Source organism: Mercenaria mercenaria, chromosome 5, assembly GCF_021730395.1.
Source record: "Mercenaria mercenaria strain notata chromosome 5, MADL_Memer_1, whole genome shotgun sequence".
Lineage (NCBI taxonomy): Eukaryota > Metazoa > Mollusca > Bivalvia > Venerida > Veneridae > Mercenaria > Mercenaria mercenaria.
In genome coordinates, this window is record NC_069365.1 from 65,572,207 (window position 1) to 65,585,184 (window position 12,978).

At 34.4% G+C, this 12,978-nt stretch overlaps 1 protein-coding gene across 1 annotated transcript in view; it reads left to right on the plus strand.

The window, feature by feature from the left end:
- Positions 1-12,978, plus strand: part of LOC123558473 (uncharacterized) — a 94,683-nt gene that overhangs the window by 54,342 nt on the left and 27,363 nt on the right. The window contains exons 27-28 of the mRNA XM_053544651.1: positions 10,794-10,818; positions 12,114-12,246. Coding sequence (XP_053400626.1) covers positions 10,794-10,818; positions 12,114-12,246 — 158 coding nt within the window. The remainder of the gene's footprint in view (positions 1-10,793; positions 10,819-12,113; positions 12,247-12,978) is intronic.

Genomic DNA, 12,978 nt, shown 5'->3' on the forward strand with positions numbered 1-12,978 from the left:
ACATGTCGGAACAGTGTCTACAGACATGCAATCCCCTTCAAGGAAAGAATAATAATTAGGAGACTATAAAAACAACATACAAAATTAATATGACAAGTGCAACAGAAACCATTTCATATAGAGCAATTATCTATAGGAAAATATAAATGATAAAAGACTTCTCACCTGCATATATTTTGTTTGTATGCTGGACAATGTTTATGTTTAGTTACAGTAAGATATAAGCAATAGTAACAAAGATATGACAGAAAAACAAAGGTTGCCGAATATTTTAACCTTGAAAATAACCTAAGTATAACACCTTAGAAACTTTAACCAAGAAAGCGACACGCCGAATCCGACGCCGGGGCGAGTAGAATAGCACTCCTATTCTCCGAATAGTGGAGCTAAAAGTCTCTGTAAGGAATGAGACACACACCCCGACGCCGGCTTCAGCGGAATTCTGTTATACAACGTTATCCATCTGTTGTTGTTCTTAAGAGCACAGTAATTGTTTTGCTTTATTTAATGAAACATGAGAAGTGTTTACTTTAAATTCGGCATGCCCAAAATATCTTATTCAATAACAAATGAATGGTATCCCTGGTACTGTAAAACAGTTTCCCTTAAAAATCACCTCGGGCTTTCACCTAGGTCTTTCCAATAAGTTACTTAATAACAAATAAATGATATCCTTGGTACTGTTAATGAAACCTGAAAAGATAACATGATAAAATATGCAGTGTACCTGAAAAAACATCAAGGTCTTTCTAATTTTATGAAGATGTTACTTGTCTACTTTAGTACACTTTGTCCATATATAAAGAAAATATATATTGTCACATATAATGCAATATGGTGGTTACTGCTCTGCAAAACAAAAAAATAATATATAATCTAAATGAACGGCAAATAAGATGACAATAATATCTCAGACACTTTTAATATGTAAACACCGGTGTAATGTTTCATACACATTTAATTTGCACTATAACAAATGGTATATTGTCTCGTGGTTGATAAGTTTACGCAACGCATGCTCGAAGTTTGAAAAGTTGTTTTTGCGTCCATCTGCCCTGTTAGATATCAGGAAATAACCGCTATATTTCTTTAAAAGGCATGAAAATTAATTGTTTTAGCAAATTTTTCATTCAAAAGCATTTATAATGTGGTATCGGAAGTAAACTGTCTTATTTATCAAGTTTAATGTTTAACGGTAATAAAACGAATTCCTCTGTGGTGTACTGGTTAAAACGGTATGAAGCTTTTATTGCCAATGGGACCCGGGTTCGATTCCCTACTCTGACATGAGTTTATTCTTGATTTCGATTTCGATTTCTTTACCAGATTCACAAATCTGTTATCTTTCAGAAATAACAAATATGTTAAACTTGACAGATGTGAAATAAAAAAAAGTACTGTAGTCATTTTGAAACATTGACAGAATGTACAAAATATTTCTTTAATATTTCAAACTGTACAGACAAGGACTAAATTGTACTATGTGGTGGAATATTCCTGGATATGCTGGAACATTAAGAGAAACACTAAGAGAAACTATGCATCAGTCATAACAAATAAAGTTTGAATATCAATTGAATTAGGTATAAAGGCTATGATAAAGGTATGACCTGTCTTTGTCAAAAATCCAAACTAAAGCAAGAGACTTGAGAGCATGATATAAATTGCTTCAGAATCAGAGTGTAATCAAATATCATTCATAACGAATAATGTGAATTTTGGAGAGCCTATGATCTTTTTTGTCAGTTGCTTTCCATTTTATAAACAATGTTTTAAATCATCACATAATTCATAACAGCTAACCAACAAGAGAGCAAATATGCTACATCAGGTAACAGTAAAGTGACAATATCGTAAGTCATATCGTAATCAAGACGTACATAATGTTATTCTTGTACCACTGCCAGACCTGGGGTCAATTACTTTAAAATGTAATTAATTAAATTACAATTACATTGAGAAATGTCCAATTAAATTACAATTACCATTACATGAAATTTAGCAATGTAATTAATTAAATTACAATTACATTGGAAATTGTAATTAATTACGTTCAATTACAATACCAAATGTGGTGCTTCTTACACGAACACTGTAGCAAAGTTCTTTACTTTGTACTGCACAAACATGATAATCCACATGTAAACTGATTTCAGTTATTTCAAAATTGAATTTAAGCTCAAAGTAAAATCTGTGTTTGCGGGAGAATATTACTCTGTCTTTAATATTATTGCAAAAGGAGCTACAAGTCAGCCCTAATTTATAGTTAATACATCGTCTAGCAGAATTCGGTTAGAGAAGATGCATGTAAAGTTAGGTATTTCTCTGAGGTCTGAATTTCTCTGAAGTTTATAGGATCATGGTTCTGCAATATGTTTCAAATTTAACTAGTCTAGTTCAGTATTTAATCATTTACATTTTAAACATATATTTTAAGTTTTTATCCTTGACACTACAAGTTATCCAAAGGACCACATCGAAAATAAGTTGTAAAACATTCATGAGTCATCCTAGAATAACTATGTCACTAAAACTGTAGAATAGTCATAATGCCTACAATAATAATTAATTTTTTTTATCTTGTTAGAACTGTGAAATGCTATGTTGTTTATATCATTTAATACAACAAATTTTATCACAGATAAAAAATGATTAAACTAAATGCTAAGCATTTCAATTTTAGCTCCGATAAAAATCTAAATAATAATTATGCAAATAACAATTTCAAATCCTAATTTGATCATTTTCTCCAAAAACATAGTGACAAACATCATCAAAGATTACCAGTTGGTTCTAATGAAACAAATATCAGAACAATGGAGCTATGTCCAAGGGGTTAACACCTACCATAATATTCTTTTGTTATTTTTCACAGCTATGAAATGCATATTAGCATGTTAAAGTGAAGTGTCACTGGTAATAAACATAAAATAATAATCCAGTTTGTTGAACAAATTATATATACTATTTGTTCAACAAACTGGATTAGCATGTGCCATGTAATTGGAAAATAATTAAAATGTAATTGTCAATTACACCCTAGAACTGTTCTGTAATTAATTAAATTACAATTACATGTAATTGATAAATGACACAATTACAAATTACATTCAATTACTTGGGAAATGTAATTTAATTGCAATTAATTACAATTACATTTTTAATTACCCCAGGTCTGACCACTGCTGCCTCAAATTGTGTGCAGTTCATATTTTTCAGACATTTCATCATGATTTTAGATTCAGATTTTACTAATCCATTCAATTTTACAGTAACGGAACACTGTTTATGCTTGTGCTAGGGGCATGAGGGCAGTTTCACATTTCACTACATCTAATGAACAGACACAATCAAGTCTAGTCAGCTATTATTTTGCTTGGTTGTGTTCTTATGCTTCCTAAGGATCGTCTTAAAAATTATTTACTATCATAAAAATAGTTTTTATGTGCCATGTGATGGTTGTAAAATGTCTCTACGTACTCGGATTCAGTGTGGTTAGATTTTCTAGTCCTTTTGGATCATATTTACTAAAACAGAATTCCGTTTTAGCCGGTACTTGGGGGTGTAAGGTGTGTTTCACATGTCATTACCTCCCATGAACAGACTTGATCCAACTGAATCTGCTATTTATTTACCTGGTTGCATTAATTGCCTCCAAAGCATCTTTTTAAAGTCTAATGCAAAATGTTTTCAGCAACTCAGAAGTGTCGGTCAGAAGAGTTTTGAATAGCATTAAGTATTTGTTTCCTTAACAATTTTGGTTTTCAACCACTTAATATTGTTCACATTCCTGACAGCCTTTTGTAATTTCATGAGTTTAAATCTGAAGATTAAGTTACTTAAACTACCTTACAATGCATGTGTATCTAAATTTCAAGGACAAAATGCTTTATTTCTCACGTAAATGACTGCATAGATACACTTCACAATCACACAAAACAAAGATAAATATCGATTAAAAACACATTTTCTATGAAAGGAAGCCCCAAATTGTAACCTAACATCAGTGTATAGATGTTTGCAGGGATGTGTACATAATTAATATATACATAATACATACATAATCCATGTAGTTAGGACAAGATATGATGTCAGCGATAGACGATGACGTGAGGCTCCATACACAACAAGATATGATGCCGGCGGAAGACTGTGACACGAGGCTTCAGACTGCGATTATATCCATGTAGTCAGGGCAAGATAAGATGACAGCAATAAATGGTGAACAAGACATGATACCGGCGATAGACGATGGAACTGGGCTCGTGTTTTCTTTCATATCATACGAAATACATGTGTGTATCTACAAAGATCTGTGTTTATAAAATGGCAATATAAACTTGATGTCTCATCTTCTCAAATTTATTAAAATTCACAATTGGTTTTGGCCTTCAAAAGAGTTCTATACAACGATCCTTTTCATTGTCATAATATAACCTTATAGAAAATAATAGTAAGGTTGACCATTGAGTTATTTCATGTGTACCATAATCTGAAAATGTTAAAGTACATACGATGGTTTTGGGAGCAAAATAGTCACAAGACTGTAACTGCATATATTGTGTATTAACCACACGAAGTAGTGCCAAAAAACTCGAGCTGATTTAAAAAATCGTTTTTTTTTTTTAATTCGTTAAACAGCGAATATATGAAATTCATTAATTAAATGGTAACTGTGCATTGTTCTTAAAATGCGTTGAATCATTTGATAAAAACATTAAATCGTGCATTTATTAAGCTAGAAAATACTGTGGTAGTAAGAAGTACCTATGACTGTTATGGAAGGCGACAGGCGTGCGTATAATGTTTCATTTTTGTAATTATACGTAGGTCATCGATATTTTGTAATAAGAAGTTTATATCGTATCAATAATTGATTCCGTCATATCTCTATATCTTAAAAGTTGAAATAAATATACATGTATTTCTTACTTTGTCTTACTTTATCACATCAATCTTTTACGTGAAGTTGTTTTTCACAAAAGACCTGAAGTAGTTACAGTACTATTGTGTATGTGCCCATTATTCATGTGTTTATTTATGACAGAAATGGTGCAAAAATGGTACAAAAGAGTACAATGCTTTAATCCAGAAAATATTGTTTAGTTGTATCCTGATTCTGATGTGAATAAAATTATTTTTTTTTTAAAAAATTGCATTCATAGACCGCCACGCTATTTCTGACACAATTATTATTTAGTTTTTAAGTATTAATTAAACATTTTTTAGTGTAACATGTACCTCTATAAAACTAAAATATGGCGAATTAAGTATTTTACAAATTGAATATCTTCCTACAGTAAAACATATTTCTTGCATACGGTCGGAATAATGCTGCCGCGAATAATTTTCTTTATTTACGTTGTAACTTTTCTCTCTTATTAAGGAAACAAAAGGGTTGCATGGTAAAAACACTGACATGAACTTTTGATGAAATTAAAGTGTCTGGTTAGACATTTGTAAAATTTTGCAAAATTACGACATGTCATCCTTTATTGTTTCACTTCCTCGGAGTTGAGAAAAGAGCCCCACTGTGTCTAGCCTTACTCATTTGGCTAATCGGGATGACATATTTTATGATTTGATATGGGCTGCCGGTGACACTAAATTTGGAAAAGAAAATAACATATAAACGGTGTCAGCGAGGCAATTTTATGCATCAATGCCAACATAAATTCATTATCAGAGATGTATGTATTACAAAAACATTGTATATGTACCAGAAAACTACATTGTGTCAAGGTTTCAGGTTGGTTTGGCTGGCTGTTAAGTGTGTATTACTATAAACTGATAAAAATGATGTTTTTGAGACAACTCATCGACTTTGATAAGTGTAATTTGTACATACGACACTCATCAGTGGGTTAAATCATGTGGCCGTTGCCTGGAGAGTTTGTCTGAGATATCAAAACATCTGTTAGGAGAGAGTAGCGATGTTGCCTGTTCTTCTGAAACACCCAAGGACCTTACACATAATGTCAGCAATATTTCTTTCAATACAATTAAAAAATATGGAATGATAATCACTTGGGAAGAAAGATTTACCAAAATGTCCAAATCCAGTGAACTAAATCAGATACCGACATGATTGTTAAAGAAATGTCTGGTGAAACTATTGCTAGTAGGTAGAGGTATGTACCAAAATAGTTTGAGTTGAGAAGGCCATTATAAAGTAACCTGATCATGAACCCTAAAATCTAAATATCTACAAACTCTTGTCAAATCAAAGGTCTTTGAGAATGGGCTTGATGTCCATCGCTGCACCTTGATGAAACAATCTTTACGAAAGGCAGGAGTCTGCATACAGAAAAGCTCACTCAGTCAAGTAGGCTCTTTTGAAAGAACAAAACTGTATTGCGGTCCTCGTGTTACACTCTGAATTTCAAAAGGATCTTTTTACCTATGTTATTGACCTTTCCGCAGCTTTTGACACCACTGGCCACCAAATATTTTAATATTGCTTGAGATGTGATGGTATCTATTATATGGTGTTCTGTCCAGTTTTCTTCTGTTGTAGAGTCTAGTTCCTCACTCACAACTCAATAATTAAAAATACTGTTACCGACCTTCAGTTATATTTTGATGTAATCTTGTCTGTATTCAGCTTTAGCATGACGCACGCCATTGAAGGTACGACCTCGGCGTGGCAACCCTCAATACGGTGCAACGTTTCACTCCTAGTTATTTTGTTTGGTTTTAGATCTAACGCCGTTTTTCAACAGTATGTCAGTTATGTAACGACGGGAAGTTAACCTAACCAGTGTTCCTGGATTCAGTACTAGAACTTACCTGTTCCCAGTATTGAATCATGAATCATTCAGAGTTGGGGGACAAATGATTTCAGATATAATGTCTTTTATAGAATCGGCACGGAGAACATACGCCTCGCTTGAGGATCCAACGATCCTGCCATCCATAGATGTACGCCCTCTTTATCGAACTGCGCGAGAACTACCCTTACCCTTGAACACAGAGGCCCTAACCAACCGGCATATAACTGTTACAATTTCACATTTCATTAAATTAGAGACTATAGAGGTCTGCGTATTTTCGTTGACACGAACATTGGTCGTATATGGAACAGTGTAAGCACTTTAGACTGTTTCATTTGTTGTGTTGTTTAGCTGCAATTTATGTAAAACTAAAGAAAAAATGGATTCATGTCAGTGTAAGGTCGATACATATTTCACATACATGCATTATTTTCCGGGAGCCACGGGTAATAATACAATTTATGGTGATTAATTAAAAATATGATATAATTGCGTTACATAGCATATCAATGAGACACGCAATAGGCATTTCAAATGTCAAAATAGCGAGTTACAATTTTTGCAAAATATTCTCAGTGTGACTAAATGCTTGTCCACATATATCCTCTATATCATAATATTATTCCGTGTCACACCTCAGCCTTATTGTTCGGACAGTAAGGCTGAGGTTCAGTCCTGAAAATTTAGCAATGTCTGTAGGAAGGAGGTCCGTATTGTAAGGAGAATGATTAATCCTTTGGAAATCTAGTGTCACTAACATATCCAAAACATAATGACCTAGTGCATTATATAATATTAATTATACATGATGATATAATGCTGTATCTGTAAAAATCTAACAAGTTCTTATCGGTGTCCTTCCGACCACATTATAAAATAATGACGTCGGCATGTATTCAATAATTTAGCATACTATTTATAGATTTGTTCTAAAATCATATGTCTCGTCCCTCGTATTTCAATATTTAGCTGAAAACAGGATAGTGTTTCTAATTTTAGTAACTTGCACAAGTTTTAATTGTTATAATACTTGTAGTATATTGTCGCCAAAAAACTGAACCACATTTATGCCACTGACATTAGGTTCACCGGGTCCACTATTTCACCTGTTGTGTCACTCCCAGGCACACTTACTGATAAACGACCAAGTACTGGGAGATAAGATAACGGATGTCGCATCATATATTGTACATAATGATTCAGTGGTGAAAATATGTTACATGAAATATACTCTTAACATTTTGATAAACGATGATACTTCATCAACAAAAGCCTCCTACAAGATATCTCGAAATAAGTATAAGAGGCTCCATGTCATGATACCATCCGTCTAGTAAGGAGAAAACAGGGGCCGGCGATAGACGGTGACATGAGAGTCCATACCGTGATTATATCCATGTAGTTAGGATAAGATATGATAACGACTATAGATGGTGACGTAAAGGTCCATACAACGAATATATTCAATTTAATAAAAACAAGATATAATGCAGTTACAGACGGTAACGTTAGACTCCATACCACGATTACATCCATGTAGTAAAGACAAGATGAAATCGGCTATCGCCAGCATCATATTTTGTCCTAACTACATGGATATGCTCGCAGTTTGGAGCCTCACGTCACCGTCTTTCGCAGGGCATTTTATCTTGTCCTTACTAAATGAATATAATTGCAGTATGGAGCCTCACGTCACCGTCTATTGCCGGCATCTTATCTAGTTCTTACTACAAGCATACAATTGCAGTATGAAGCCTCACGTTACCTTCTATTGTTGGCATCATGTCTTGATGTAATCGTGGCATCATATCTTGTCCTTACTAAAAGAATGTGATCTTGATATGGAGTTTCACGTCACCGTCTATAGATGGTGACGTGAGGCTCCATACAGACCAAGTCATGATTTATGTACAATGATTTTATCCATCTTCGAGGTAAGGACTAGATATGATGACGTCGATAGATGGTAACGATAGTTTCTGTACCACGATTATATCCTGTCGTAAGAACAAGCTATGATGCAAGCGAAAAATAGTAAAGTGAGACTCCATGTAGTAAGAACAAGATAAGATGCCTGCGATAGACAGTGACGTGAGGCCCGATACTGCGATTAAATCCATGTAGAAAGGACAGACAAGATGCCAGCGATAGACGGTCTCCTTCTTCTTGACTACAGCGATAGACGGTGACGTGAGGCTCCATACTGCCAATATCTATCCGTGTAGTCAGGACAAGATATCATGCCAGCGATAGACGGTGACGTGAGGCTCAATACTCTGATCATATCCATGTAGTAATAACAATATGTGATGCCGTCGAAGGACGGTGACGTGATGATCTATTTTGCGATTATATCCATGTAGTATAGACAGTGATAGACGGTGATGTTAGGCTCCACATAGCGATTTTATCCATGTTATCAGAACATGAAATGATGCCGGCGACAGACGGAGACGTGAGGCTCCTTATTGCAATAATACCAGTATAGTAAGCACAAGATAAGATGCAGGCGATAGACGGTATACCCATGTAGTCAGGACAAGATATGATGCCCGCGATAGACGGTGACGTGAGGCCCGATACTGCGATTAAATCCAGGTAGTAAAGTGATATCGGTGATAGACGTTGACGTGAGGCTCCATACACGTGGTGAGGACGAGATACGATACCGGCGATAGAAGTTGACGTGAGGCTCCATACACGTGATGAGGATGAGATACGATACCGGCGATAGACGTTGACGTGAAGCTCTATATATGTGGTGAGGACGAGATACGATACCAGCGATAGACGTTGACGTGAGGGTTATACACGTGATGAGGACGAGATACGATACCGGCGATAGACGTTGACGTGAGGGTTATACACGTGATGAGGACGAGATACGATACCAGCGATAGACGTTGACGTGAGGCTCCATACACGTGGTTAGGACGAGATATGATACCAGTGATAGACGATGACGTGAGGCTCCATAATGCGATTATATCCATGTATAATGGACAATACATGATGCCGGCGATAGACGGTGACATTGGGCTCGTGCTTTCTTTCATATCATACGAAATACACCGTGTGTATCTACACAAAAATGTGTTTATAAAATGGCAATATAAATTTAACGACCAGGATTTTGTTCAAAAGTGTCTAATCTTCTCCAATTTATTAAATTCACGACGGGTTTTGGTTTTCAAAAGAGTTCTATGAAACAATATAACCTTATAGATGATGGATATAACAGCAAAACGATGTTCGCAGAAGATATAAGTTAGGTTTACCAATGTTTTATTTTAGTGTACTATAATATGAAAATGTTAGAATACAGACGCTTTGTTTTTGGAGCCAAAAGTCATAAGACTGCAACTGCATATACATTGTATTTTGTATTAACCACATGAAGTAATGTCAAAGAACTCAGGCTGATTTTAAAAATCGTTTGTTTGTTTGTTTTTTTTTTTATTCGTTACATGCTTCTTCAAAAAGTGTTTAATCATTAAATATAAACATTTATTAAGCTAGGTGTGGTATCATGAAGTACATATGACTTTCATTGGAGGCGGCAGGCATGCATATAATAATGTTTCATTTTGTAAATATACATAGGTCATCGATATTATGTGATACGAAGATACCGTTTATATCGTATCAGTGACTGAATCCGTCATATCTCTATATCTTAAAGTTAAAATAAATTCACATGTATTCTGACTAAGTACCTATTTTTAAAACTGATAAAATGATTTTTACTTTATCATATCAATCTTATACATGAAGTTGTTCTTCACAACACACCTGAAGTAGTTACTATTGTGTATGCGTCCTTAAGTTATAACACGCAAGAGAGTACAATGCTTTAATCCAGAAAAATGACCTTCAGCAATATGTCTTAAAGTTATATTTTGATGTAAACATCATTCTGCATTCAGCTTTAGCATGACGCACGCCATCCAAGATACGAGATACGACCTCGGCGAGGCAACCACGTTTCACTCTTAGTTATTTTGTTTTTTTTGGTTTTAGGTTGAGCGGTTCAACAGTATTTCAGGTATATAACGACGGGAAGTTAACCTAACCAGTGTTCCTGGATTCGGTGTCAAAAATTACCTGTTCCCAGCATTGAATCATGAATCAATCAAAGTTTTCAAATAAAATGCCTTTTATAAAATCGCCACGGAGAAATCCGACTTGCCTGGGGATCCAACGATCCCGCGATCCATAGATGTACGCTCTTCTTATAGCTTGTACACTGTTTTACATGTCAAGAACTCACCATCAAGACTTCAAACTGACCCAAGTTACCCCAAGATTATACTATTGTAATGCGTATCTTGAATATGATATAGGACTAACTACAACATGCCCAGGACATGGTTGTTTTAGAAGGCCTTGAATATGCATGAAAATGTTCAAACCCTAAAAACCCTAAAAAAACGGACGGAGGGAGTGTCCTGCAAATTGCCTATTTGTACCTCAAAAATTTAGGTTTTTAATGCTCTGACTTCAGACAACTTATAGAATACTCCGGTTTGCTGATACCTCAGATTGACCCTATTTATATGTTTAACTTGACAGTCTTGTATTTCGTCGCAAATGTTTGAGCTTATCTCAGCGGGGATTTATTATATTTACACAATATTTGATAGTACATGTACATGTATTATCTAAATATATTGTTAAATATCTTCATACGTGTGTACATTGTAAATAAGACATAAAATTTGTTTCTGTTCATTAGCCAAAGGCAAATTATTGCCGATTTTTGCTAAATAAATTTTAGTGTTGTTGTATTGTTATCGTTGTTATTGTTTTTCTTGTTTTTTGTCTTACTAGTTGAAAATAGGACAATGGTAAGGTTGACATGACCTAAACACGTTTAAACCCCCAGTTTTCTTTAAATAAATAAATAGGTTACCGACTGTTCCATGGTTGTGACCCTATTAACAACTTGCATTGGTCCGTTTTGTTTTATGTGTTATGCATATTGTCTTGTATGTTTGTGGTGTTACGTCCCTTCACACCATCTCCGTTTTATCTGCCCCCAACTTTTTATGCTTCTTCCCTTTTTACTTACCATTCTCCCTTTTTACCCCATCCTCATTTTAAATATATTTCATATAATTAAAATATTCTTGTTGATGGATCCAGACTACCATATCTCTTTTCACTACAGTTTCTGTAGGCCAACTTTGAAATGTGTGGCTCGGGCTGTGTTTGTTGTCCCCTTTTTTAAAATTTTCAGTGTATTTTTCACACGAGCTATAGATATGCAACATCGTCACCAAAGCGACGTACGTCATATAGATATGTATGTATATATGTATAATCTGATGATTGTGAATGTTAGATATAGTGTTTTATCTGGCTGAAGATTTGTTGTTGACAATCATTTATCGTCTTACAATCACAATGTCAGGTCGGGTGTTATATCTACTCGTTATAGGAAGTTGGCTTGGCTGCGCAGAATCGAGATATAGTAAGTGTTTTTACATGTTATTCATCAATTTAATGATGATTTACCATCGAGTCACAGCTTTCTTTGGTTTGTATGTATATCATTCCAGAAGGTGGTACATATACAGAGACTATTTGTTTGTTTCAGTGTAAGATCGAAATATCTTTATATGCGTTACCACCAGTTGCAATATTTTCACGACTTGGGCCTAGTGAGTATGTATGATCTGGTTCTAACGTGTGAAAGATGCTTGATCTTACATGTAAACCAAACAAAGTAAGCGAATGTTATTTGCAATTTAAAACGTGTTTGATTATTCAATATGTTGAGGACAGACAATTTCTTTAAATGATGTTTCTTTTTAATTTTAAGTTTGAAGCAAGTAAGCAAATTTATAAACTTACAATGAATTGTTTAGTCTTCTGTGCATTTTAAGCAAATTCAATCACTAGTATCATTAGTTTTTCAACAGAAAAGGTCACCAAACCTGAACAAGTACCACTTGAAATGTTCAGGACAGGCTTTTTTCTTTAAATGTAGTTTCTATCTAATCTTAAGATTAAGATAAGTTAACAAATTTCTAAAATCGATTATATGTTTTTGGCTTTATTACTGCTGCTGGAAGCTTATCGCAAGTAAATTTGTGTAAATATACGTATACATTTAACCTAACTCTGGCTTTTAAAATTTGATAGATTTTGTTGATACTTGCTGGAATAAAATAGAGCATGGATTTATGTAGTTAGAAAACGC